Source organism: Loxodonta africana, chromosome 11, assembly GCF_030014295.1.
Source record: "Loxodonta africana isolate mLoxAfr1 chromosome 11, mLoxAfr1.hap2, whole genome shotgun sequence".
Lineage (NCBI taxonomy): Eukaryota > Metazoa > Chordata > Mammalia > Proboscidea > Elephantidae > Loxodonta > Loxodonta africana.
This window is the reverse complement of record NC_087352.1, coordinates 45,468,278-45,492,395: the sequence shown is the minus strand read 5'-3', so window position 1 is coordinate 45,492,395 and position 24,118 is coordinate 45,468,278. Positions and strand designations below refer to the sequence as shown.

Sequence of the window (24,118 nt, the reverse complement as noted above, 5' to 3'; positions counted from 1 at the left end):
TGAATGCTTTAATCCATCCATGTCATTAAGGTCAACTCTACTTTGAGGAGGCAGCTCTTCCCCAGTCATCTTTTGAGTGCCTTCCAACCTGGGGGGCTCATCTTCCAGCACTATATCAGACAATGTTCTGCTACTATTCATAAGGTTTTCACTGGCTAATGCTTTTCAGAAGCAGACTGCCGGGCCCTTCTTCCTAGTCTGTCTTAGTCTGGAAGCTCAGCTGAAACCTGTACCCCACGGGCAACCCTGCTGGTATCTGAATACCGGTGGCATAGCTTCCAGCATCACAGCAACACGGAAGCCCCCACAGTACGACAAACTGACAGACACATGGGGGAAGAATAGAAATATATAAATTAAAAAAAAAGTATATGTGTCCTGCTCCCATCCCCCTCAATAGCATAAAATTCCCTCTTAATTTTATATACATTCTACTCGCACCTCAGAAATTTTACATCTAGATAACAAGTCCTTTAGGAGAAAGGAGCTAAATACTAAACATATGATGGAAAGCTGACAAACATATATATATATTTTTAATTTGAGCAACTGAACTTGAATTTAATTTATAATTTGCTCCATTTCTGTCCTTAATACTTACTATGCATCACAGCAGACTGCTAGATGACTGCCCCAACATGCATAAGCCCTTTCTCCTTGAGTAAAAGTCCCTGATCTTATGGGACACGGCCATGCTCCAAACTTAAAATGTACACTTTTCCCATCCTCTCTTGCAGCTTGATTTACCTTTGTGATTGTAGCCAAGGGGATCAATGTCAAATGTTTCAATCAAAAAGATATATGGGAACAACTCCAAAAAGGAGGGTGAGAATGGTTGCACAACTGAAAGAATGTAATCAATGTCACTAAATTGTACATGTAGAAGCTGTTGAATTGGTGTATGTTTTGCTGTGTATATTATAAAAAATAACAACAAAATAAATAAAATTTAGGGAAAAAAAAGGATATATGGACTGAGTCTTTAAAATAAATGATTCAGTACGAGAGATTTTAAACCCATTGGTCTCATAGTGACCACGTAGGACAGAATAGAAGTGCTCCACAGGATTTCCAAGGCTGTAATCTTTACAGAAGTAGACCGTCACATCTTTCTCCTGCGGAGTGGCTAGTGGGTTCGAACTGCTGACCTTGGAGTTAGTAGTCAAGTGCTTAACCACTGCTCAATCAGGGATGGATATTGCTGATGTCAGATGGAACTTGGCTGAAAGCAGAGACTATCAGAAAGATGTTTACCTGTGTTTTATTGACTATGTAAAGGCATCTGGCTGTGTGGATCATAACAAATTATGGATAAAATTTCGATGAATGGGAATTAGTTGTGCTCATGTGGAACCTATACATAGACCAAGAGGCAGCCGTTCCAACGGAACATAAAACAAAACCCCTCACAACTGGACCAATAAATAACGTTATGATAAATGAAGAAAAGATTGAAGTTGTCAAGGATTTCATTTTACTTGCATCCACAGTGAACGCCCATGGAAGCAGCAGTCAAGATCAGGCGACATATTGTATTGGGCAAATCTGCTGCAAAAGGCCTCTTTCAAGTGTGGAAAAGCAACGATGTCACTTTGAGGACTAAGGTACACTTGATCCAAGCATTGTATTCAAAAGCTGGACAATGAATAAGGAAGACCAAAGAAGAATCGATGTCTTTGAATTATGGTGTTAGTGAAGAATACTGAATATACCATGGACTGCCAGAAGAATGAAAAAGTCTGTCTTAGAAGAAGTGCAGACAGAATGCTTCTGTAAGCACCGGCAAGACTTCGTTTCACATACCTTGGACATATTATTAGGAGGGACCAGTCCCTGGAGAAGGATATTAGGCTTGGTAAGGTAGAGGGTCAGTGAAAAAGAGGAAGAGCCTCCACAAGATGGATTGACACAGTGGCAGCAACAATGGGCTCAAATATAGCAATAATTGTGAGGATGGCACAGGATGGGCAGTGTGCCATTCTGTTGTATATAGGGTTGCTGTAAGTTGGAACCAACCTGACGGCACCTAACAACAACTAAAAACTAATATATCTCTCTACCGTATTTTATAAAGTCACGGGGAGTCTTTTTTTTTTTTTCTCTTCGTATCCCTAATGCTAAACCTGTTGCTGTTGAGTCAACTCCGACTCGCAGCAACCCTAGATGACACAGTAGAACTTCCCCATAGGGTTTCCAATGCTGAAATATTTATGGAAGCCAACTGCCACATCTTTCTCCTAATGAGCGGCTTGTGGGTTCAAACCGCCGACCTTTTGGTTAGCAGCCCATCTCTTAACCACTGCGCCACCAGGGCTCCTTCTCCTCAATGCTAGCAGTGTTGAGATAAAGAAAGGGAAAAAAGAAAAAAAGTCATAAAAATCAGGTCAGCCAGCAAGCTGTATCACCTACCCAGCCCAACCACAAGGAATCAAATCCATGATTTTCATGAGTATTTAGCTATTCATATGAAATTAGAAGTCAAGGGCCATTAATGAGATGTTAACATAAGTGGATCATATTAAGAAGTGACAATTAGGGAAATAATTTGCTAATTGTTTTCTTAAAGTGATTTCATTTTAACTTGAAAAAATCCCCTAATGACAAAAATAGGCATTAAGCCAATAAAAGAAAAAATTTAAAAGGAAAGGTCTTGATAAGGGAAATAGTATTTTTTTAAAATTTATTGATAGTAGGTAAGTGGTAACTTTGGTGAAAAATAAAATTTTTACTGAGCACTTAATTCACGCTAAGTGAATGCAAAGTAAAAAAAGACATATACTGAGGAATACATTTATAAAGTACAAAACAGGCAACATTTTATTCTCTTGTATATGGTGTCGCCATGAGCCAGGGCTGATTCAACAGCAATTCACAACAACAATATTTACAAACTAACAAAAATGACTGTATTATGGAGAAGCCCACAACATGAGTTCAAAAGGCGTTACTGGCTAAAAGAATCATCAAGGATCAAAGAAAGCTTCTTACAGTGGATAAATTATGAGCTGTAATTTGGAGATAAGGAACAATGAACTGGTAGAAAGAAGAGAGCCAATACCCACAACTTCTGAGATTATGAATTCTTATTGTATTCCCAGTGAAACTGTGATTGTATTCCCAATGAAACTGTGATAATTGTCACATCAGTCCAAAAATCTCTATTACTTAAACTCCTAAAGTTAGCACTTGCTAACTTGTTTTTGCTTATCTAGATTTTTTTTTTTTAAGAAAAGAATTGTTTTAAAAGATCATCTATTTTATGTTGTTGTAAATGCATTACACTTGAACAGCACTTTTCAAAGGGCTTTCACACATTTCACATGGTCCCAGTACTGCAATAGGCTGGTTGGGTTCCATGAGTTAACTAAAGATCAAGAAAGTTTACCTAGGATGTCTAAACAAAATAAGAATGGAATGTAGGTTTCCTGATTCACAATGTAGGGTTCTTTCTACTGTTAGAAACAGGTATTTTAAAGGGTATTTCTTAAAATGTTTTTTTAAACCTTCTACATAATTGACTATTATGAATTTCTCAGAATTCAGTATTTTCAAAACATTTAGCTTCAAGATAGAACTTTTAAATCCTGCAGAGACAATCATCAAGTAGGAAAAATGAAGTTATTCATGTTTATTAATAAATCAGTTTCCAGTACTTTAAGTTACTCCTGTGTGTTATAGAGAAACCACACACTAGCACTCACCTTAACATTATCAAAGACCCAGGTATCCAGTTTTGTTTCATTGTAGGCACTAAAATCCTCTTTTTCTGCATCATAACTATGTGTGTAAACATGATCTTGACTAGTACCTGAAAAGGAAATTTGGAAAAATAAAATTTTTAAAAATATTTTAAGTGGTCATGAAATAGGAGATAGTCATTTAAAGATTTTTGTGAGTAACCAAAATTTTTCACAAAGCACTTTGTGTTAAGATGGGGAAGAGAAAGATGAGGAGAATAACAACACTCATTTAGTGCCTACTACGTGCTATGGGCCGTGCTATGAACTCGACGCACACTGGTGTTTTTTGACCTCACAAAAACATATTCTAATTTTACAGATAAAGTACATGTAAGTTAATTAACTTGGCAAAGTCACACTGTTGAAAAATGACAGAACAAAAATAAACATAAAGGTTTGTCTCCCTCTAAGGATTAAACTATTCAAAGAATTTGTGCCCCAGGATATTACAATCTAAAATAGATGAAGTTATTTGATTTATAAAATTTCCTAAAGCAAGAAGACAATTCAAATATTTCATTTCTCTTATTCATAGAATATGTATATTTTCTTTAATACAGGTGAATAAATATTGGTTATTGCCTAACAGAGTGAAGCAGTCAATAAACATATTAATCTATATATTTGCAAGGTATTATCAACCATGTAACCAATTTAATGAATTTCTCAGTTAGATAGACTCTTGCAAGATGCAAAAAGAGATATAATGAAGTGATGACAAGCTGTTATAACATCAGCTCGGCTCTAATAACTACTCTACTGCTCAGCCATTCTCCCTCCTACCTCCCATGTACAGTAGACCTGAGTGAGTTTATTGGTTACTAAAAGAAATGAAACATTCCATTGGAGGGCAGGATGGGACAGGAGAGCTGGTGGTGGGGAGCCCAGGGTTGAGAGGGGAGGGTGTTGACATGCTGTGGGATTGGTAGCCCGTGTCGCAGAATGGTATGTGTACTGATTGTTCGATGAGAAGCTGGTTTGTTCTGTAAACCTTTACCTGGGGTACAATAAAAAGAAAAAAATAAATAAAATTAGACTTTGAAAAGTTAAAAAAAAAAAATTTCCATTCTGATATACCTTCCCATTAGGGGAAAAAAAAAAAGTCTTGGCTATCTTCACATGTCATATCCTATTTATTCTATTCCACAATCCACTCTAGGAAGAGAAGTAATCATCTTCCTCCCTATTTCATAGGAATCAAACTGGCCATTCTCTGTAAATTCTCTGTTAGCACACTTATAATTGAATTTAGGCTCTGCTACTTTTTTTTTATAGGTCTTGAGGAAACCCTGGTGGCGTAGTGGTTAAGTGCTACAGCTGCTAACCAAGAGGTCGGCACTTCAAATCCGCCAGGTGCTCCTTTGAAACTCTATGGGGCAGTTCTACTCTGTCCTATAGGGTCGCTATGAGTCAGAATCGACTCCACGGCAGTGGGTTTTTTTGGTTTTTATAGGTCTTGATGGAAACCCTGGTGGCTTAGTGGTTAAGAGCTACAGCTGCTAACCAAAAAGGTCAGCAGTTCAAATTCACCAGGAGCTCCTTTGAAATCTGTGGGGCAGTTCTACTCTGTCCTTTAGGGTCGCTATGTGTTGGCATCGACTTGACAGCAACGGGTTTGGTTTAGTTTTTGGTTAGCTCTTGATTAGGTAAAGTAAACACAGATGCTATTTTTAGCAATCCAATAAAGCAAGCAACAATATCAGCAAGGCTTTCATTGGAATCTAGACACAGCTTTAGTTATGTTTAGAGACTTTGTAATGATAAAAATATTGAAAACAAGTATTCGTTGAGTGCCTACTAGCTACCAGGCACTGTGATAAATGTGGAAAAAAAAGAAATGGGAACACTCCTATTGGACTGCCTCTGATTCAGGTATTGGTCCTGACCCATCAGTTGCAGCGAGAAATAAAAAAGATGGTTTGGCAAGCCATCGCAACTTTATGGCCCCCTTATCAGCACCAACCACCCCCAAAGCTAAACTGCTTTCCAAAAAAGAAGGTATATAAAGAGCAAGCAATCCGAAGTTTTTTGGTCTGTACAGTATAATAGTCTTCTATGAATATCAGGCATTAAATTCTGAATATATATTTGGCTTTTGGGACACATAATAATTGGGTGAATAAGTTACCACTTCCAGTAATTCCAACGTGGCACTGGTTGCCACAAGATAAGGAAAAACATATTCACGGTTCCTACATATGAACTAAGAGCACTTGTGGGTGGACAAATGTGTAAAAATGTTTCCCAGTTCTGGACAGCATAGTACACACCCAAGAAAAGCTCCATTCTATGTATTAATTTTATTAGCATATATGTTTAAGAAGCAAAAAGAAAAACATTTTCAGATATCTGTTAAAATACTGAGTAAGGAGGATGAAGAATTTAACACCATCAGATTAAATGGCTGATTTTTGAAAGCCTCAGTCCTTTAAGGAAACCCTGGTGACGTAGTGGTTAAGTGCCATGGCTGCTAACCAAAGGGTTGGCAGTTCGAATCTGCCAGGCGCTCCTTGGAAACTCTATGGGGCAGTTCTACTCTGTCCTATAAGGTTGCTATGAGTCAGAATTGACTCAACGGCACTGGGGGTGGGGGGTGGGGCAGTCCTTTAAAGAGACTATCTTCATTATTTCTGCAAAAGTGGTTCCCAAAGGGAAAGTATTCTCTGTCCTTGATCTATTGGTTGTTACTTGCATAATGCAATTTAGAAGAAGTTGAGGCATTGAGGGAACAAATCAAGGATCCTGTGTTATATATTACAATTATTATATAAGATTTGCCAATATTTCTAGTACAACTAAAAAAAAAAATTTTTTTTTTAAAGAAGTAAAAAACACTCCAATTAAACTGGATTGCTCATCGACTGTAATACACACCCCTATTTCCGAGATAATAAACTGTGAAAGTATGTGCCTCAAAATCAATAAAATATAGTAACTAGCTGTTATGGTTTGAATTATGTCCCCCCAATATGTATGTATCAACTTGGTTAGGCCATGATTCCTAGTAGATTGTGGTTGTCCTCCATTTTGTGATTGTAATTTTATGTTAAAGAGGACTAGGGTGGGATCCTAACACCCTTACCAGGTCACATCCCTGGTGCAAGATAAAGGCAGTTTCCCTGGGATGTAGCCTGTACCACCTTTTATCTCTCAAGAGATAAAAGGAAATGGAAACAGGCAGAGAGTCTGGAACCTCAGAGAGTCTGGAACCTCATACCACCAAGAAAACAGCACCAGGAGCAGAGCGTGTCCTTTGGACCTGAGGTTCCTGTGCTGAGATGCTCCCAAACCAAGGGAAGACTGATGCATCACAAGGACCTTCCTCCAGGGCCGACACAGAGAGAAAGCACTCCCCTGTAGCTGACACCCTGGATTTGGACTTGTAGGCTACTAGACTGTGAGAGAATAAAGTTCTCTTTGTTAAAGCCATTCACTTGTGGTATTTCTGTTAAAGCAGCACTAGATGACTAAGACACCAACCAATGTATGAAAACTTATTCTGCCCATTTTAATAACAACTACATGAGGAAATATAATAAATGGCTCTTACCTTTGGCAAACATAGATATAATATCGAGGTCTCCCCAGCTCCATGTGTATTTGCTTTCATTAAAAACAGAATCAAATTCTACAGGATTTTCCTTCCATCCTTCAGGTAATTGACAGGAAAAAAAAAAATACAAAAAACACATATGGTGAAGCAAGCACCTAAAAAAAAAAATTCTTAAAATAATAATTTATCATTTTTAGTTATAGAAAAGAGTCAAAACTAATCATAAATCACTTTCTTCTTACTGAAAAAATAGAACTGCTTTTGAAATGTTGAGGGCAACACTTAGAAAAAGCATGAATTCTTGGATTAGAATGATCACATTTTTCAGGAGTTTAGGATGATAAAGGCTAAAGCTTAATTCCAGAATTTGTGCCAGTGAGTGAGTATTCATATGAGTAAAAACCCACTGCCGCCGAGTCAACCCCAACTCGTAGTGAACCTATAGGAAAGAGTAGAACTGCCCTTTAGGATTTCCAAGGCTGTAATCTTTACAGAAGCAAACTGCCACATCTTTCTCCTGCGATGCTGCTAGTGAGTTCAAACTATTGACCTTGAGGTTAGCAGCCAAGCATTTAACCACCGCACCTCCAGCACTCACTTTTAACTTTGAGACACGTGATAGAGCAGAACCGCCCATACACCTAGCTGATTTTCTTGGTTATAATTTTTTACAGAAGTAGATTACCAGGATTTTCTCCCACAGAGCCACTGGATGAGTTTGAACCACCGACCTTTCGGTTAGCAGTCAAGTGCTTAACCGTTGCACCACTAGGGCTCCTTAATTCACTATTTTTATTGTTGTTAGGTGCCATCAAGTTGGTTCCAACTCATAGTGACCCTATGTACAATATGCCCTGTCCTATGCCATCCTCACAATTATCATTATGCTTAAGCCCCATCGTTGCAGCCACTGTGTCAATTCATCTCATTGAGGGTCATCCTTTTTTTCGCTGAACCTCTACCTTACCAATCATAATGTGCTTCTCCAGGGACTGGTCACTCCTGATAACATGTTCAAAGTATGGGAGATGAAGTGTCACCATCTTCACTTCTAAGGAGCATTCTGGCTGTTACTTCTTTCAAGACAGATTTGTTTGTTCTTCTGGCAGTCCATGGTATATTCAATATTCTTTGCCACCACCATAATTCAAATGCAGCAAATAAGGAGGCAATATTTAGATGATAACTTCCTTTAATAAACTTGTCTATATAGACAATACCTTTGGCAACAGCACTGACATCTTCATAAAACCCAGCGATCAGGGCTACATGCCCTGGCCTAGATTCCGTTGGCACACGTGTATGAGAGATCCCCCAGCTGCCTTCATGAATTATGACATTCCTAAAAGATATTAAGGTGGATAGTCAACACACACTATGACTAGATGCTCTCATAGGGTTTCAGAAAAATAAGATTATCACAGAAAGAATCAAAACCAAAAAAAGAGTCAAAATTTAAGAAGGATAGGAATATTTCAAATGCCACCTGAGCTCAGTTCTAGCCTTCCCACCAGCTCAATGTGGTACCCCAGGTGAGACCAGCAAAGATTTCCCAACCACCCCACAGAATCATGACACAAAATACATCACTGTTTTTTTAAGCCACAAACTATTGTGATGGTTTGTTACATAAACATAACTGATATGCACAGTATTATTATATCAGTGTTAAATTTATTGGATGTGTTGATGTTATTGTCATTATGTGGAAGAGTATCCTTGTTCTTAGAAGATACATACTAAAATGTTCAGTGGTAAAGTATCACGATTTCTTGCTTTGAAATTGTTCAGCAAAAAAATAAAATCTTATACGTGTGTATAGATAAATAGGAGTATAGAGAAAGCAAATATGGCAAAAAAGTTAACAGCTGGATTTAAGAGTAAATGTGTTCATTGTATAACTCTTTCAACTTTTGTGTAGGTGTGAAATTTTTCAAAATGAAAAGTTGAGGTGTTGATGACTAAGGGGGATGCAGGGTTTCTTTCTGAGATGATGACACCATAGTACACACCCAAGAAAATTGACTGTGATAATGGTTGCACAATTGTGAATATACTAAAAACCAACAAATTGTATGCTTCAAATGAGTGAATTGGATAGTGTGTCAATTATATTCCAATAAAGCTGTTACCAAAAAAAAAAAAAAAATCCTGAGGGGAGTTAAAATGGCTGCTCCCTAGGTAGGAACTAAAGTTTGTTTTTAAATTTGAGATGAAAACATACAAAGGTTTCCTTTGCCAAACGTTTCAATATTCTTCCAGTTGTATTACAGTGATTTGCAAAGTTTAGGTAAGAAACAAAACACTAGTGATGCTACTGCAGGTGAAAGCCAGCAGGACAAAGAGTTACAAAAATACAATGCATCAATATACTTTTTAAGAAAAACGTGAGACTCTTAACACATTCTTTGGAAAAGTATTTGAGTTCTGGTTTCGCTACTTACAACATTGATTGCCTCATAATAAATCCTATTTTTCTAAATGCCTATACGAGTAAATATTAAATAAATGGTTTGAAAACCATTGTATAAATTACCAGAAATAACTTTCAATTTGCTAAGTTACACATTGAAAACTAGATTAAACAGAAGGAAGGTATACATAAATTTGGATATCTGTTTAAAAACATTTCTAATCAATTTAGATCAGGTCTTTAAAAAATGTGAGGAAGAAACAATGCCTTTCAAAAACAAGTTTAGAAGAGAATGTGAGATTTTTTTTTTTCACGGAAGACTGCTTTTTTCGTGGCAATTAGTACAAGTCAATAAATATTGATCCTTAAAGAAGAGATTACTGGATAGAGCTCTGAATTAAACTGAACCAACTGCTGGAAGGATAAATTGAACCCAATACTGCTTCTTGGGAAATGAAGCCATAGCCAACAGATACATAGCATACACTGTTCCACCAAATGTAAGAACTATGATGGCTCTATACAGGAGGGCATCAGCTGCCCCACCCTTTAGATGCACTACAATTCCACTGTCCTCCTGAAATAGCTTTTCTTTCTCTGAAACTTTATTTTCAAACTGCGTGAAGCAGTACTTATGGTCTTCTGGGCAATTTGACGAAGAACCAGCAGATTCTGCAACATCTTGGCTGTGTTACTGACCACTAACCACAACAACTGAACACCAGGAATGATGGAGAAAGCAAGATTTTTGAAACTGTAAATATATAATGGCACAGGACACAAAGCACATGAAGTGTTTGAGCATTAAGTCCACTGTATGACATAATGTCTCCTTTAGCAAAGCCCAAAGGAGAAACAACTGCTAAGTACCAGAAAAGCTTCACTTTACTTAAGAACCAATATATTTTTATCTCATTTATTTTGTTCCTTTCTTTGCCCACTGAGAAATTCACCCAAATATTTTAATTATTTGAAGGACTTTATGTTACACATTTTTCTGTACTGACCTTAACCCTAGTTTGATCTTTCTACTCAGGTTTTCTTATCATCCTGAGTTGTTCATTTATTTTTTATTCTTTAGTACATTATGCATTTCTTTGAGCCACCGTTAAGTTTATTTCTGGAAATTCAACACAGCGTTAAAGTTCAGTCATTCTTCTGTTAGTCAACAAGTATGTGTTAACTGTCTAGTTTTTGCTAGGAGCTAGAGATAAGTGTGCGTAAAATGGAAAAAGCCCCTGCTCTCAGGGAACCTGCACAACGGTAAGTACTGTAAAGAAAAATAAAACAGGGAAACCCAAACCCAGGGGATGAAAAGTAGTGATGGCAGGTGGGAACGGAGAAAGTAGAATATTTTAAGATAAATTTCCACATAAATTACAGTTTTAATTGCTCCACAACAGCATTAGGAGAGGCACATTAGGAATTTAATTGAATACAGGTTTTAAGGGACTTGCACCTAATCAGAAAAAGAACAATGGCTTGTAGGAGCTCTGTAAATCCACAAAAATTAAACATTTCTTTTCAAAGCTACGTAACAGAAGCCGAAGTTAAAGAGTGATAGAGAATTGGAAGGGCTTTTCTAATATTTTTTGTAGAGGCTGTATTTTGAGTTGAAGTCCATATTTTCTAGTTAAATACCATTGTAATTACTGATTCTTCAATTTTTATGGTTGCTATTATTTAAAAAAATTAAGCAGCTTATTTTTTCCAAAAAAGATAGTATAGTGAGTGTCAGGGGACAGCCCAGCAAGGGAAGACCCTCGCAGTGCGTCCTGGCAGATGATGCAAAGAACTGACACACAGCCCTTTCCAGATTCATGCATTTATTCTGGGAAACTTACACAGGCAAGGAGCTGCTCTCCAGTGGCGGCTGGCTGGTGTATTTTCTGCAACCACCTAGCAAGGGACACAAGCTTATATACCATTCCAGCTGAGACCAAGGCTCATCGTTTTCTCCCATGTCCTTGGGCAGTCAGTGTTCCCAGGGTCTTCATGTCCAGGCCCAGATGTTTTCCTTCTTGTTGCTAAGGCATTCCTTGGCCTTGGCTGCTGGCCCAGTCATGCCACTCCTGACCTTATACCTTAGCCCAAGTCCATCCTGAATTCATTCCCAGCATGCTTCAGGGAAGAGCAAAGCTGACTCCATTAGGGAGGGGATGCATATAGCTGAATAGCATTACCCTACAGTGAGTCTGATCCAGATTAGCTCAGGTTAGGTCATGTTATTATTAGCCCAAGCAGCTAAACTGTATATTTCAATTCGCCTGATGTCAGTTTCTACAATACAGGAAGTCCTCAGGTTACAGATGAGATCTGTTCCTAAGTTTGCCTTTTAAGTCGAATTTGTAGGTAAGCTGGAATAGGTACACGTGGTTCTTACTTAGCATCAGTTAAATGTTTGTCTTAGTAAATAGCACATATTTTACCTTTCTGTGCATACTTTAAGGGTTTTTATGTATGCAAAACACTTAAGAAACACTTCCAAACTACGCAATGTTTTCATAAGCATCACAATGCAGTGTGGTGTATTGCTTATTAAGAACCATCATATGTATTTAACTCAAATTTTAAATATAATAGGTTTTATGGCAGTCCATTCTTAAGTACAAGTTGTTCGTAAGATAGCTTTGCATTAGCTGACACGCTCACCTGATAAATGGTGCTCTGGAATTTCCATCTTCATCTAATTCATAAAGTGCATCTGCTCGCAGGCCATCAGCAACGAACAACACTAATCTTCTCGCTGGAGGAGGCAATGGTGTAAACTGAGGAGTCATCCCATGAACCAAAGGAGATGTAAAATAAATGTCAAAGATGGAGGCGAAGAACACAAAATGCACGAGTAATCCCAAAATAAAAAACAGCAGCATATTCAGTGTTACTAATTAACCTTTAAGGAAAAATTGAAAGAGGGAACAAAATTAAATTTGGGTAAATCCTAATGCAATCATATGTATTTTCACATATTTTGAAGACTACATGTAGACTGAAAATATATTTTAAAATATTACATAAGTCACAACTTCACTTTAGGGTGGCAAAAATAAACATTTACTTAATGAGAGATAATACTGAAATAAAATACATGATAAAGTACACGTTGTTGTGTTGTTAGCTGCCATCAAGTTGGCCCCCTATCATGGCAACCCTATGTGTTTCAGAGTAGAAGTATTCCAAAGCGTTTTCTTGACTGTAATCTTTACAGAAGCAGCTTTCCAGGCGTTTCTTCCATGGAGGCACTGGGTAGGTTCAACATGTCAACCTTTAGGTTGGCAGCCACTTGAGCCACACAGGGTCCTAATAAAGTACATGCAAGCACTCAAAAAAAAAAGAAGTTCAAGTACATGAAATCAATCAGGACCAATAAGCTATTCCTAACAAACTTAAACGCATACTAAGCTCAAAAAATTAGCATAGGTGCAAAGAACCAAGAAATAATTCTTATATATAAAGAGTTATATTAACAGTTTAAATAGAATTTATATTGTTTCTTCTTTATTGTACCTCAGGATTCGGCAATGAAACCACCTGACCAGAAGTTTTCTTTCTGGCAGGGTTGTTAACTATAAATACAACTTTTTCATAAATACAGGGATACTCAAATGATCTATTACTTCTTGGGTGAGCTTTGGCATTTTGTATCTCTTAAGGAATTTGTTTCTCTAAATTATCAAACTTATCGTCTAAAAATGTTTATAATAGTCACTTATGACTCTCTTTTTCTGTCCTTTAATACAGGATTCAGTCCAGGGACAGGTATGACATTTTGTTCAAAGAAAGTCATTTTTTTCAAGTACTCAATTCTTTCCAGTTAGATCTCACACTCTACTCAGAGCTAAAGTACATATGGTATATTTAGATGTTCAGAAGCTCATATTGAGTTAAATATTTCCTCTTTATCATGGAAACCCTAGTACTCTCCTTATCGTTCTCATAAATAAGCAAACATCTGTATCATTTTTCACTTGCACTCGCATTTACAAATAACTCCCTAAATGTATGATCTTCCCCACCTCCTGATTTACTACTGCACAGCTTTTCTGAATAAAGTGTCAAAGTCTAAGTGTTAATGGATAATATATATATATATTTTTACTGCTTAAAGGCTTACTGAAGTAGTCAAACAAAGTTTTTACTTGAGAACTTTGGCCTTCTTACAGCTCTAATATCCACTATAAAATCGAGCACCATTACATAACAACAGTGGAATCCTAGGGAGGCCACTATGTCTCTTAAGTTTTCTTGTCCATAGAAAAAGATACCATCAGTACTATTCCATGCTAGGAGTATCATGGGAAATAAAGGAGACTATTCATGACACCAAACAAATGTAAAGTATTACCAGTACTGTAAATGAGCATCTTGTAAAGCAACTCAACTTTTAATTTTTAAATCAAACCCAATGTAGCTGTGTCTACATTATTTTAAAAGAAAGTAATAGGAAAGAAAAATACATAATTTCCTACAGAATTGGAAATTAAGATTGGGACTTCATATCAGTGATCCCAATAATACGAGAAAATTCCATAATAGAGCATGGCCTGGCAAAACCTTGAGTTTGAACTCCTGGCCTCCAAAGCTGAGACAGGACAAATTTCTGTTGTTCTAGTCCACTCGATTTGTCCTAGTAATTCTAGAAAACTACTATAAGTTGCAATGTAAATGATTATTTTGAAAAAGTGTATTGTAAGTTTTCCCTGTATGCATGTATATAGCAGGTTGTAGTGAAAAATGTATTTCAAACTATTTTATGGACAAATAAGTTTGAAAGCCATCTTAATTTCAAATATAAGTGGAATTGCTGGGATTAACAGTGTTTCAACCTTACAAGAGACTAACAAAGTGTCTATACTAATTTACATACCCAACAGCAATGCATGAGTGTTCCCACATCTCTACATCCTTGCTATTGTCTGGTAATGTCATTCTTACCTCATGCGAAGCTGGACAGGTTGAAATGGCATCCTATCATTGGAAAGTTTTATTGCCCCAATTGTTAATGAAGATGAACATCTTTTCAGTCTTTGCGTTAGCCAATTGGGTTTCCTATCTTTTCAATTATCTGTTCATATCCTTTGATCAGAGAGGGTTAGGGCTGCTGGCCTTTCTTCTTTGATTTTGTAGATGATTTTATACACACACACATACATACTATCTTTTGTTAAAGAGAAGTTTTAAATTGTAATACCATTTATCAAACCCGTCCTTTAAAACTCAACTTTCCATGTCTTGTCTAAGAAAACTTCTCTTATTCTTAGGTCTCATGTGCTCTTCTAATAGTCTAAAATTCTAATAGTCTAAAATTTTTGCTATTCAATTTGCATTATTGAAAATTTGTATATGCTGTGAGATACAGAGCAGATTTCATGTTTTTAATGTGGATAACCAGTTGAATAACAGAATTATCTGTAAAGTTGTTGCCGTTGTTGTTAGGTGCCATTGAGTCAGTTCCGACTCATAGCGACCCTGTGTGTAACAGAATGAAACACTGCCTGGCTCTGCATCATCCTCAAAATTGTTGCTATGTTTGAGCCCACTGCTGTAGCCACTGTGTCAACCCATCTCATTGAGGGTCTTCCTTTTTCACTGGCCCGCTACCTTACTGAGCATAATGTCCTTCTCCAGGGGCTAGTCCCTCCTGATAACATGTCCAAAGTATGGAAGACAAAGTCTTGTCATCCTCCCTTCTTCTTTTTTATTGTACTTTAGATGAAGGTTTATAGAACAAACTACTTCCTCATCAAACAATTAGTACACACATTGTTCTATGACACCCACGACATGTCAACACTCTCCCTTCTCAACCCTGGGTTCCCTATTGCCAGCTTTCCTGTCCCCTCCTGGCTTCCAGTCCTTGCCCCAGGGCTGGTGTGCCCCTTTAGTCTTGTTTCGCTTTATGGGCCTGTCCAATCTTTGGTTGAAGGGTGAACCTCAGGGGTGACTTCATTACTGAGATGAAAGGGTGTCCGGGGGTGATACTCTCAGGGTTTCTCCAGTCTCTGTCAGGCCAGCAAGTCTGGTCTTTTTGAGTTAGAACTTTGTTCTACATTTTTCTCCAGCTCTGTCCAGGACCCTCTATTGTGATCCCTGTCAGAGCAGTCGGTGGTGGTAGCCAGGCACCATCTAGTTGTACAGGACTCAGTCTGGTAGAAGCCGTGGTAGGTGTGGTCCATTAGTCCTTTGGACTAATCTTTCCCTTGTATCTTTAGTTTTCTTCATTCTCACTTGCTCCCAAAGGGGTGAGACCAGTGGGTACCCTAGATGGCCACTTACAGGCTTTTAAGACCCCAGACGCTACTCACCAAAGTAAAATGTAGAACATTTTCTTTATAAACTATATTATGCCCATTGAGCTAGATGTTCCCCAAGACCATGGTCCCCACAGCCCTCAGCCAAGCAGTTCAGTCCCTCAGGGAGTTTGAATGTGTCTATGGAGCTTCCATGACCTTGGCTTTGTACAAGTTGTGCTGGCTTCCCCAGTATTGTGCTCTGTCTTACCCTTCACCAAAGTTAACACTTATCTATTGTCTATTTAGTCTTTTTCCATCCCCATCCCTCTCCTCCCTAGTAAATATCAAAGATTATTTCTTTCTATATGTAAAGCTTTTCAGTACAGTAGTGGTCTCATACAATATACGCCATTTTGTGATCGCCATCCTCCCTTCTAAGGAGCATTCTGGCTATACTTCTTCTGAGACAGATCTGTTCATTCTTCTGGCAGCCCATGGTATATTCAATATTCTTTGCTAATGCCATAATTCAAAGGCATCAATTCTTTGGTCTTCCTTATTCATTGTCCAGCTTTCACATGCATATGAGGCAACTGAAAGTATCATGGCTTGAGTCAGGGGCACTTAGTCCTCAAAGTGGCATCTTTGCTTTTCAACACTTTAAAGAGCTCTTTTGCAGCAGATTTGCCTAAGGCAATATGTGTTGTTTGATTTCTTGACTGCTGCTTCCGTGGGTGCTGATTGTGGATCCGAGTAAAATGAAATCCTTGACAACTCCAATATTTTCTCCATTTATCATGATGTTGTTTATTGGTCCAGTTGTGAGGATTATTTTCTTTATGTTGAGAAGTAATCCATACTGAAGACCGTAGTCTTTGATATTCATCCATAAGTGCTTTGAGTCCTCTTTGCTTTCATCAAGCAAGATTGTGTTATCTGTATATCACAGGTTATTGAGTCTTCCTCCAATCCAGATGCCCTGTTCTTCTTCACATAGTGCAGCTTCTTGGATTATTTACTCAGCATACAGATTGAATAAGTATGGTAAAAGGATACAACCCCAATGCACACTTTGCCCGATTTTAAACCACGCACTCTTCCCTTGTTCTGTTCTATACTGCCTCTTGGTCTGTTTACAGGTTCTGCATGAGCACAACGAAGTGTTCTGGAATTCCCACTCTTCGCAATGTTATCTATAATTTGTTATGATCCACACAGGCCAATGCCTTTACATTGTCGATAAAACACAGGTAAACATCCTTCTGGTATTCTCTGCTTTCAGCCATGATCCATCTGACAGCAGCAACAATATCCCTCGTTCCATGTCCTCTTCTGAATCTGGCTTTAATTTATGGCAGTTCCCTGTCTATGTACTGCTGCAACCGTTTTTGAATTAAATTCGGCAAAATTTTACTTGCGTGTGATATTAATGCTATCATTCGATAATTTCTGCATTCTGTTGTATCATCTTTCTTTAGAATGGGCACAAATATGAATCTCTTCTAGTCAGTTGGCCAGGTAGATGTCTTCCAATTTTCTTGGCATAGACGAGTGAGCACCTCCAGCACTACATCCATTTGTTGAAAGATCTCAGTTGGTACTGCATCCATTCCTGGAGACTTGTTTTCGCCAGTGCCTTCAGTTCAGCTTGGATTTCTTCCTTCAGCACCATTGGTTCCTGATCATATGCTACCTCTAAAAATGGTTGAATGGCAACCAGTTCTTCTTGGTACAGTGTTTGATACTGTGTTCCTCCCGTTTTCTTTTGATGCTTCCTGAGACGTTCGCATTTTGCCCACAGAATTCTTCAAAATTGCAACTCGAGGCTTGAATTTTTTCTTAGCTTTTTCAGCTTGAGAAATACTGAGCGTGTTGTTCCACTTTGGTTTTCTAACTCCAGGTCGTTGCACATTTCATTACACTTTGTCTTCTTGAGCCACTCTTTGAAATCTTTTGTTCCAGTTCTTTTACCTCATCATTTCTTCCATTCACTTTAGCTACTCTATGTTCAAGAGCAAGTTTTCAGAGTCTCTTCTGAGATCCATTTTGGTGTTTTCTTTCTTTCCTATCTTTTTAATGACCTTTTGCTTTCTTCATGTATGATGTCCTTGATGTCATCCCTCTACTTATCTGGTGTTACAATTCGTATAGTTACCACTTTAGAATTTACTCAGAAAAATTCCACATCAGAAATAAACACAGGTAAAGTTTTTAAATTCAAATCATGGCTTTTATTATTTATAATAATCAAATATTGGAAACAATATCTAATATCAGGGGAACAGATATATATTTTATTCATAATGAAATGCTATACCGCACTTAAAATCAATTAGGTCACATCTATGACCAGGATACATCTCAAAAATGTAAGAATTGATGAAAAAAAATTTTAAGGCATTTCTGTCCCTTCCTCCCCAACACAGTCAAGCTTGTTGAAAAGGTTGAATGTAATCATTGTTTGTTTTCTCACCACCTAATACTCAGACGACTTTAATTCAGCCTTTGTTTCCCTTACTTAGAGAGAAAGCTTTCACTAACATAGTCAGTATTGCAAAATCCAGTAGCTATTTTTAAGTCTTTATCTTCCTCGGCTTCTGCATTCAATCTGACCTTGCTGACCACACCTTCTTTTCTAATAGTTTTCATCCCTTGGCTTTTGTGCACATTACTTCCTTCGTTTTCTTCCTACTTTTCTGACCTAATGTAGAATGGTCTGTATCCAGTCATTGAATTTTGGCCGTTACTCAAAGGTTGGTTCTCAACACTCTTCTCTTTCTTCTCACTGTATATTCTCTAGGCATTTTTAGTCATGCTCTTGTCTTCAGTTATCACCTATACGTAAATAGCTTAACAAATCATAGCCCCAAATCCACATATCTAACTCTAATCTTGTTATGTTCACTTGGTTATTTCAAAGACAAATTGAGATTATCTAAAAAAGAACTCATGATATCCCTCATAACCTCTGTGTACCCTCATAACTCCCTGGGGTTCACAATCTTAGGATATGATACCACCTTCCACTCAGCTATGCAAGTCAGAGAACTAGGAATCATTTGTTAAGCCTCCTTCTTTCTCCGTATTTAATCCAACCATTTTGTCTTGTTTTTGTTTCTTGAATCCAACCACTTGTCTTAACTACTGCCACTCCTCTAGTCCGAGGTATCATCATCTCTCACTGGAACTGCTAGAATGTACGAATAGGTCTCCCCATATCTACTCTGACCCCTCTCTGATCCATATCCTGCATGGTAGCCAGAGTATTATGTCTTCCTTTTGTTCTTTTCAAAATGCAAATCTAATTATTTGATTCACTGTATAAAAGTCTTCAGTGTCCATACCCACATGCTAATCAAGACCAAAATCCTTAATATGACTAACAAGGTCTTACATGGACTGGCCTCTACCTCCCTTTCTAGGCTCACCTCATAACATTCCCTCCAGCTTTACGGTATCTCACTACCCTGACCTTTTATTTCTTCAAGTATCTCATGTCGTCTGCTGCTGCAAGACTTCATAGGTACAATTCCTGTGTAGAATGTTCTCCCAACCTATCCTCCACCATCTCTTATCTATTGCTATCTCCTTGCAGAAGCAGCCCTGGTGGCACAACAGTTAAGTGCTTGGCTGTTAACTGAAAGGTTGGTTGTTCGAACACATCCAGTGGCTCTTCAGGAGAAAGACATGGCAATCTGCTCCCATAAAGATTACAGCCTAGAAAACACTATGGGGCAGTTCTACTCTGTACCATGAGTCACAGTGAGTTGAAAATCAACTCAATGGCACCTAACAACAACATCTTGCACATTCAAGCATTACTTCCTCAAGGAAGTCTTACCTGACTATGTAGCGGAAGTTGGAAACCAAAGCCACTATTCCAGTTTATAATTACATAGGTATATCCATCACTTTACTGTAATTCCGTAACAGCAGGACAAGCATTGTATCTTCTTTCTCCTAGCACTATATCTGCAGCACCCATTATAGTCCTAGGCACTTAATAAGGACTCAAATGTTTGTTGAATAAATTTTAAAAATTAAAAAAAAAAAATTATTGTACTTTATGTGAAAATTTACGTAGCAAATTAGTTTCCCATCTGATGGTTTGTACATAAAGTGTTTCATGACTTTGGTTGCATTCCCCTCAATGTGTCAGCACTCTGACCATTTCTACCCTGGGTTCCCCATTTCCTTTTATTTGGATTTTTCTTCTATTCCTGCCTTCTCACTTTTGTTTTTAGGAAAGTGTCATTTTGATCTTGTATAATTGGTTGTTCTAGAAGCATGTTTCTCTCAGGTATTACTGTTTACTTTATGGGCCTGTCTATTGTTTGGCTGAAATGTAATCTCTGGGAACGGCTTCAGTTCCAGGTCTGAAGGGTGTCTTAGGACCATAGTCTTGGGGGTTCCTCCAGCGTCTGCCAGACCACTAAGGTCTTTTTCGTGAATTTGATTTTTATTCTACATTTTTTCCCCCACTCTGTCCAGGACTCTCTGTTGTGATCCTAGTCAGAGTTCTTGGTAGTGGTAGCTGGGCACCATCTAGTTCTTCTGGTCTCGGAGTTGTGTAGCCTGCAGTTCATATGGTTCGTTAGTCCTTTGAACTAACTGCTCCCTTGAATCTTTGGTTTTCTTCATTCTCCTTTGCTCCGGAAGGGAAGAGACCAATAGTTGTATCTTAGATGGCCACTCATAATCTTTTAACACCAAAGAGGTTACACACTAAAGTAGAATGTTTGCTGATAAATTATTTAACATTATTATTCCTAACCTGTTGCCATCGAGTCGATTCAGACTCATAGCGACCCTATAGGACAGAGTAGAACTGCCCCATAGGGTTTCCATGGAGCGGCTGGTGAAATGCGAACTTGCCAACCTTTTGGTTAGCAGCTGCGTAACCAGGGCTCCTATTATTTCTAAGGTATGTGCAATATGCACCTATAGCTGCTAGAGGTTGCCTTTCTTCTCTTTTTGTTCCTCTGAAGCATATACATAACTTGTGAAGATTTAGGATACAGGTATTCCCTGCTTTTAGAAAGTTCGCTTTATGCCACTTCGCTTTTACTGAAGATTGAGATCAGAACCTGTTTTTGCTAACTAAAAGAAATCCAAAGATTTTCGCTTTTACGGAAAAAAGGCAAAAAGCAGAAACAGCGTTCAGCCTTTGTTCTACAGCAAGATGTTAAAGAGGCAGTGCACACCCTGAGCAGCAGAATGGCATCACCAAGCCCCTTCCCCAGTAACTATACTTAGCATTTGTTTTTATGATATGTTACTGTTATTTTAGGTTTTATGCGTTACTTGGTACGGTTTGGTAGCTTATTTTGGGGTCTGGGAATGCTCAAAAACTTTTCCCATATAAATTAATGGTAATCACTTCTTTGCATTATGCCATTTCAGCTTATGAATGGTTTCACAGGAATGCTCTACTTTCGGATAGTGGGGAAAACCTGTAAACCATTTAAGAGCTAATATTCTATTTAAAAAATGCTTTTATTCTTGATGTTAATACACTGTTCAAAAAAAAAAAATACTAGCAAATAAACCCGAGACCAAAACCTCATTCAAATGAAAACTTTAGTTTACTAAAAAAAAAACTAGTGGGTAAACTGAAATTAAAGCCTACATTTAACTGTTGGCATACCGTTTATACCTTTACATGTAAACCAATAACCTGGGCTACAGCTATATTAGAATGCTCCATTTTTATTCTTCCACAGAGATAAAAGAGATCCTTTACTGCTTTAATGTAATTTATGTAACTTTCCTGATAGTCATAATCACTGCTACATTTTATTTTGGTGCTTATTGGAAGCTGTACCATAGAGTAAGAAAGGAAATCTAAAACCTGCAAAGCTGCCATTTGTCTGTATGCGAGTGCATGTGTGTGTGTGTATGTAGAAAATGGAAACCATCAGGAATAGTACTCAAATACTGTTGACTGTACAGTATTTCCTTTACCAACTGGAATTGTCATCGAGGAATGACGTAAAAGATAAACGTTGAACTCCCAGTTAGGAGTATACTTAGTTTATGTGCTAACGTTTGATAAAAGAAAGCACAACTCTGAAACATTAAACTTTTAAAATAATTAGGTTTCACAATCAAAACCTTGATTCCATCCTAAATTGGTAAGTTAGAAACACTGCACAGCATAACGGAAAAAGAATGCCTTTGACATAAGAGTGACTTTAGTTTCTTTCAACACTGACTAGTGCAGTTGATCATGTCATTGCATGTCTCTAGACTTCAGTTTACTCACCCCTCTAGGGACGGGGTGGAAACTGATATTTTCAACGGTCCCTGTAGTGTGAACTGTGTATTAAATCCTAAGTGTTTACTGAGCACCTAAACAGTGTGTTGGCAACCCTGGTAGTGTAGTGGTGAAGAGCTCGGCTGCTAACCAAAAAAAGGTCGGCAGTTCAAATTCACCAGGCGCTCCTTGGAACTCCTATGGGGCAGCTCTACCCTGTCCTATAGGGTCACTGAGTAGGAATTGACTCCACGGTTACCGATTTAACAGTGTAGTGTGTTGGCCCAGTCGAGGTTATCAGGGTGTTCACTGATGCGGGAAACTCCAAACCTCAGGGCCCCACTTCCGTTGAGGGCTTCGTCCCACTGGTGGAGGACTGACCCCAGGAAGGCGCTCTCCCTGCGGTGCAAGCATTCAGTGCTGTCTCCAGGCCTCTAGGGGCAGCAGGTATATGGCGGAGAAGGAAAGAAAAGGAAGCCAAGTTTTGACTCCTGACCTGGACGCGTGCTACCTGGACCGAGAAACGTCACCAACCGGCAGCAAACGCTGAGAAAGATGAAGCGTCCGCGGGCGCGAGGCCGCAGTTCGGTTGCCTCGAAGCTTCGGTGCCTCCGCACCTCAGCGCATCGGCCCCTGGACTTTACCTGGGGCTCATCCGGGTCAGGCCTGCCTCGGAAATGAGGCCTCCTAGACAGGCCATTAAAGCTCTCGGGCAGCGCCCCTTCTGCCCCCCTAAACGCCAGCCAAGAGGGTCTTCCTAAAACACAACACAACTGTCCCTCCACCACTGAACGCCCCCAACTCCTACCGGTTCAGCTGCTGCTCTCGAGATACTTCTAGAGCCACGCCCCCTTCACTCCCGCCCCCTCCATCTGCCAATCAGTTATGAGTTGGGGGCGGGGTTTTTCTTTTCAGCCTGGCGAGGGTCCTTCAATCCTTGTTCTCTGGCGTTTAGGATGGGCGGGACTGAGGCGGGGCTCCGAGAGAGGTGGGGCCGCGAGAGGGGGAGGACACGCACGATATCTCGCGAGACTGGAGACCAGGAAGACGCCTGTATAGCCCGGCTGCTAGTGCAGCGGTGGCTGAGACAGCGGGCGCTGCTGCATCGGAAGATTCTGCTTCCGAGCCACCCCTGGTCTCCGGGCGGGGAGGCGTGACGGGGCAAGGCTGGGCCTGTGGAGGCGCGCAGCGTCCGCTGAGCTCTAGGGGCAATTCAGGCCGCGGCCTGTCAAAGCCAAGTCAGGGAGGCGCCCACCCTCCTGACAGGATAAAATGGCGGCGATGGCGCCTGGAGGTGGCAGCGGTGGTGGCGGCGTGAATCCATTCCTCAGCGATTCGGACGAGGATGACGACGAGGTAGTGGCGACTGAGGAGCGGCGGTCAGGACTTCGCTTGGGTTCCGGGGGTGGCCTGGATCCTGGCTCTGTGGGCTCGCTGTCGCCACAGGATCCCGTGGCTTTAGGGAGCAGTGCGCGGCCAGGGCTCCCTGGAGAGGCGGCTGCGGCGGCCCTGGGGGGCTCTGGGGAGACCCCGGCCCGACTGTCCATTGATGCGATCGCGGCTCAGCTGTTGCGCGATCAGTACTTGCTGACGGCCCTCGAGCTGCACACCGAGCTGTTAGAGAGCGGCCGTGAGCTGCCTCGGCTGCGCGACTACTTCTCCAACCCGGGCAACTTCGAGAGGCAGAGCGGGACCCCGCCTGGGGTGGGAGCGCCTTGCTTCCCGGGAGCAGCCGGCGTAGGAGGCGCTGGAGGCCGGGAGCCGAGTACCACGTCGGGCGGGGGACAGCTCAGTAAGTGGAAACAGCCTAGTCGCCTCCGGCGGGGTGTTGGGATTGTAAGGAGTTGGGGTGAGGGAGGAGTATTTTTGGATGGGACTCAGTATAGGAACGTTTAGGCAGCTCAGATTCGGGGGAAATGTTTT

General features: G+C 39.6%; 2 protein-coding genes and 1 pseudogene across 7 annotated transcripts in view; 1 reads left to right on the top strand and 2 right to left on the bottom strand.

Moving 5' to 3' along the window:
* Positions 1-3,370: 3,370 nt before the first annotated feature.
* Positions 3,371-23,272, bottom strand: LOC100662175 (GPI ethanolamine phosphate transferase 1-like). The gene is made up of 4 exons (XM_023543747.2): positions 12,359-23,272; positions 8,514-8,635; positions 7,291-7,389; positions 3,371-3,808 (listed from the first exon to the last, which is right to left on the bottom strand). Exons 1-4 carry the CDS (start codon positions 12,577-12,579, stop codon positions 3,660-3,662), a joined length of 591 nt encoding a protein of 196 aa, XP_023399515.2. The 5' UTR covers positions 12,580-23,272; the 3' UTR covers positions 3,371-3,659.
* LOC135232845 (cytochrome c oxidase subunit 7A2, mitochondrial-like) lies at positions 9,919-11,409 on the bottom strand (annotated as a pseudogene).
* Positions 23,273-23,299: 27 nt separating the features above from the next.
* The window catches only part of RELCH (RAB11 binding and LisH domain, coiled-coil and HEAT repeat containing), a 144,866-nt gene continuing 144,047 nt past the window's right edge, over positions 23,300-24,118 (top strand). For all 6 annotated transcript variants that reach the window (XR_010323439.1, XM_064294436.1, XM_064294437.1 and 3 more), the window contains exon 1: positions 23,300-23,987. Coding sequence is in view for 5 of the 6 variants with exons in the window: in XM_064294436.1 (XP_064150506.1) it covers positions 23,468-23,987 (520 nt within the window). In the remaining variant the exon portion in view is untranslated. The remainder of the gene's footprint in view (positions 23,988-24,118) is intronic.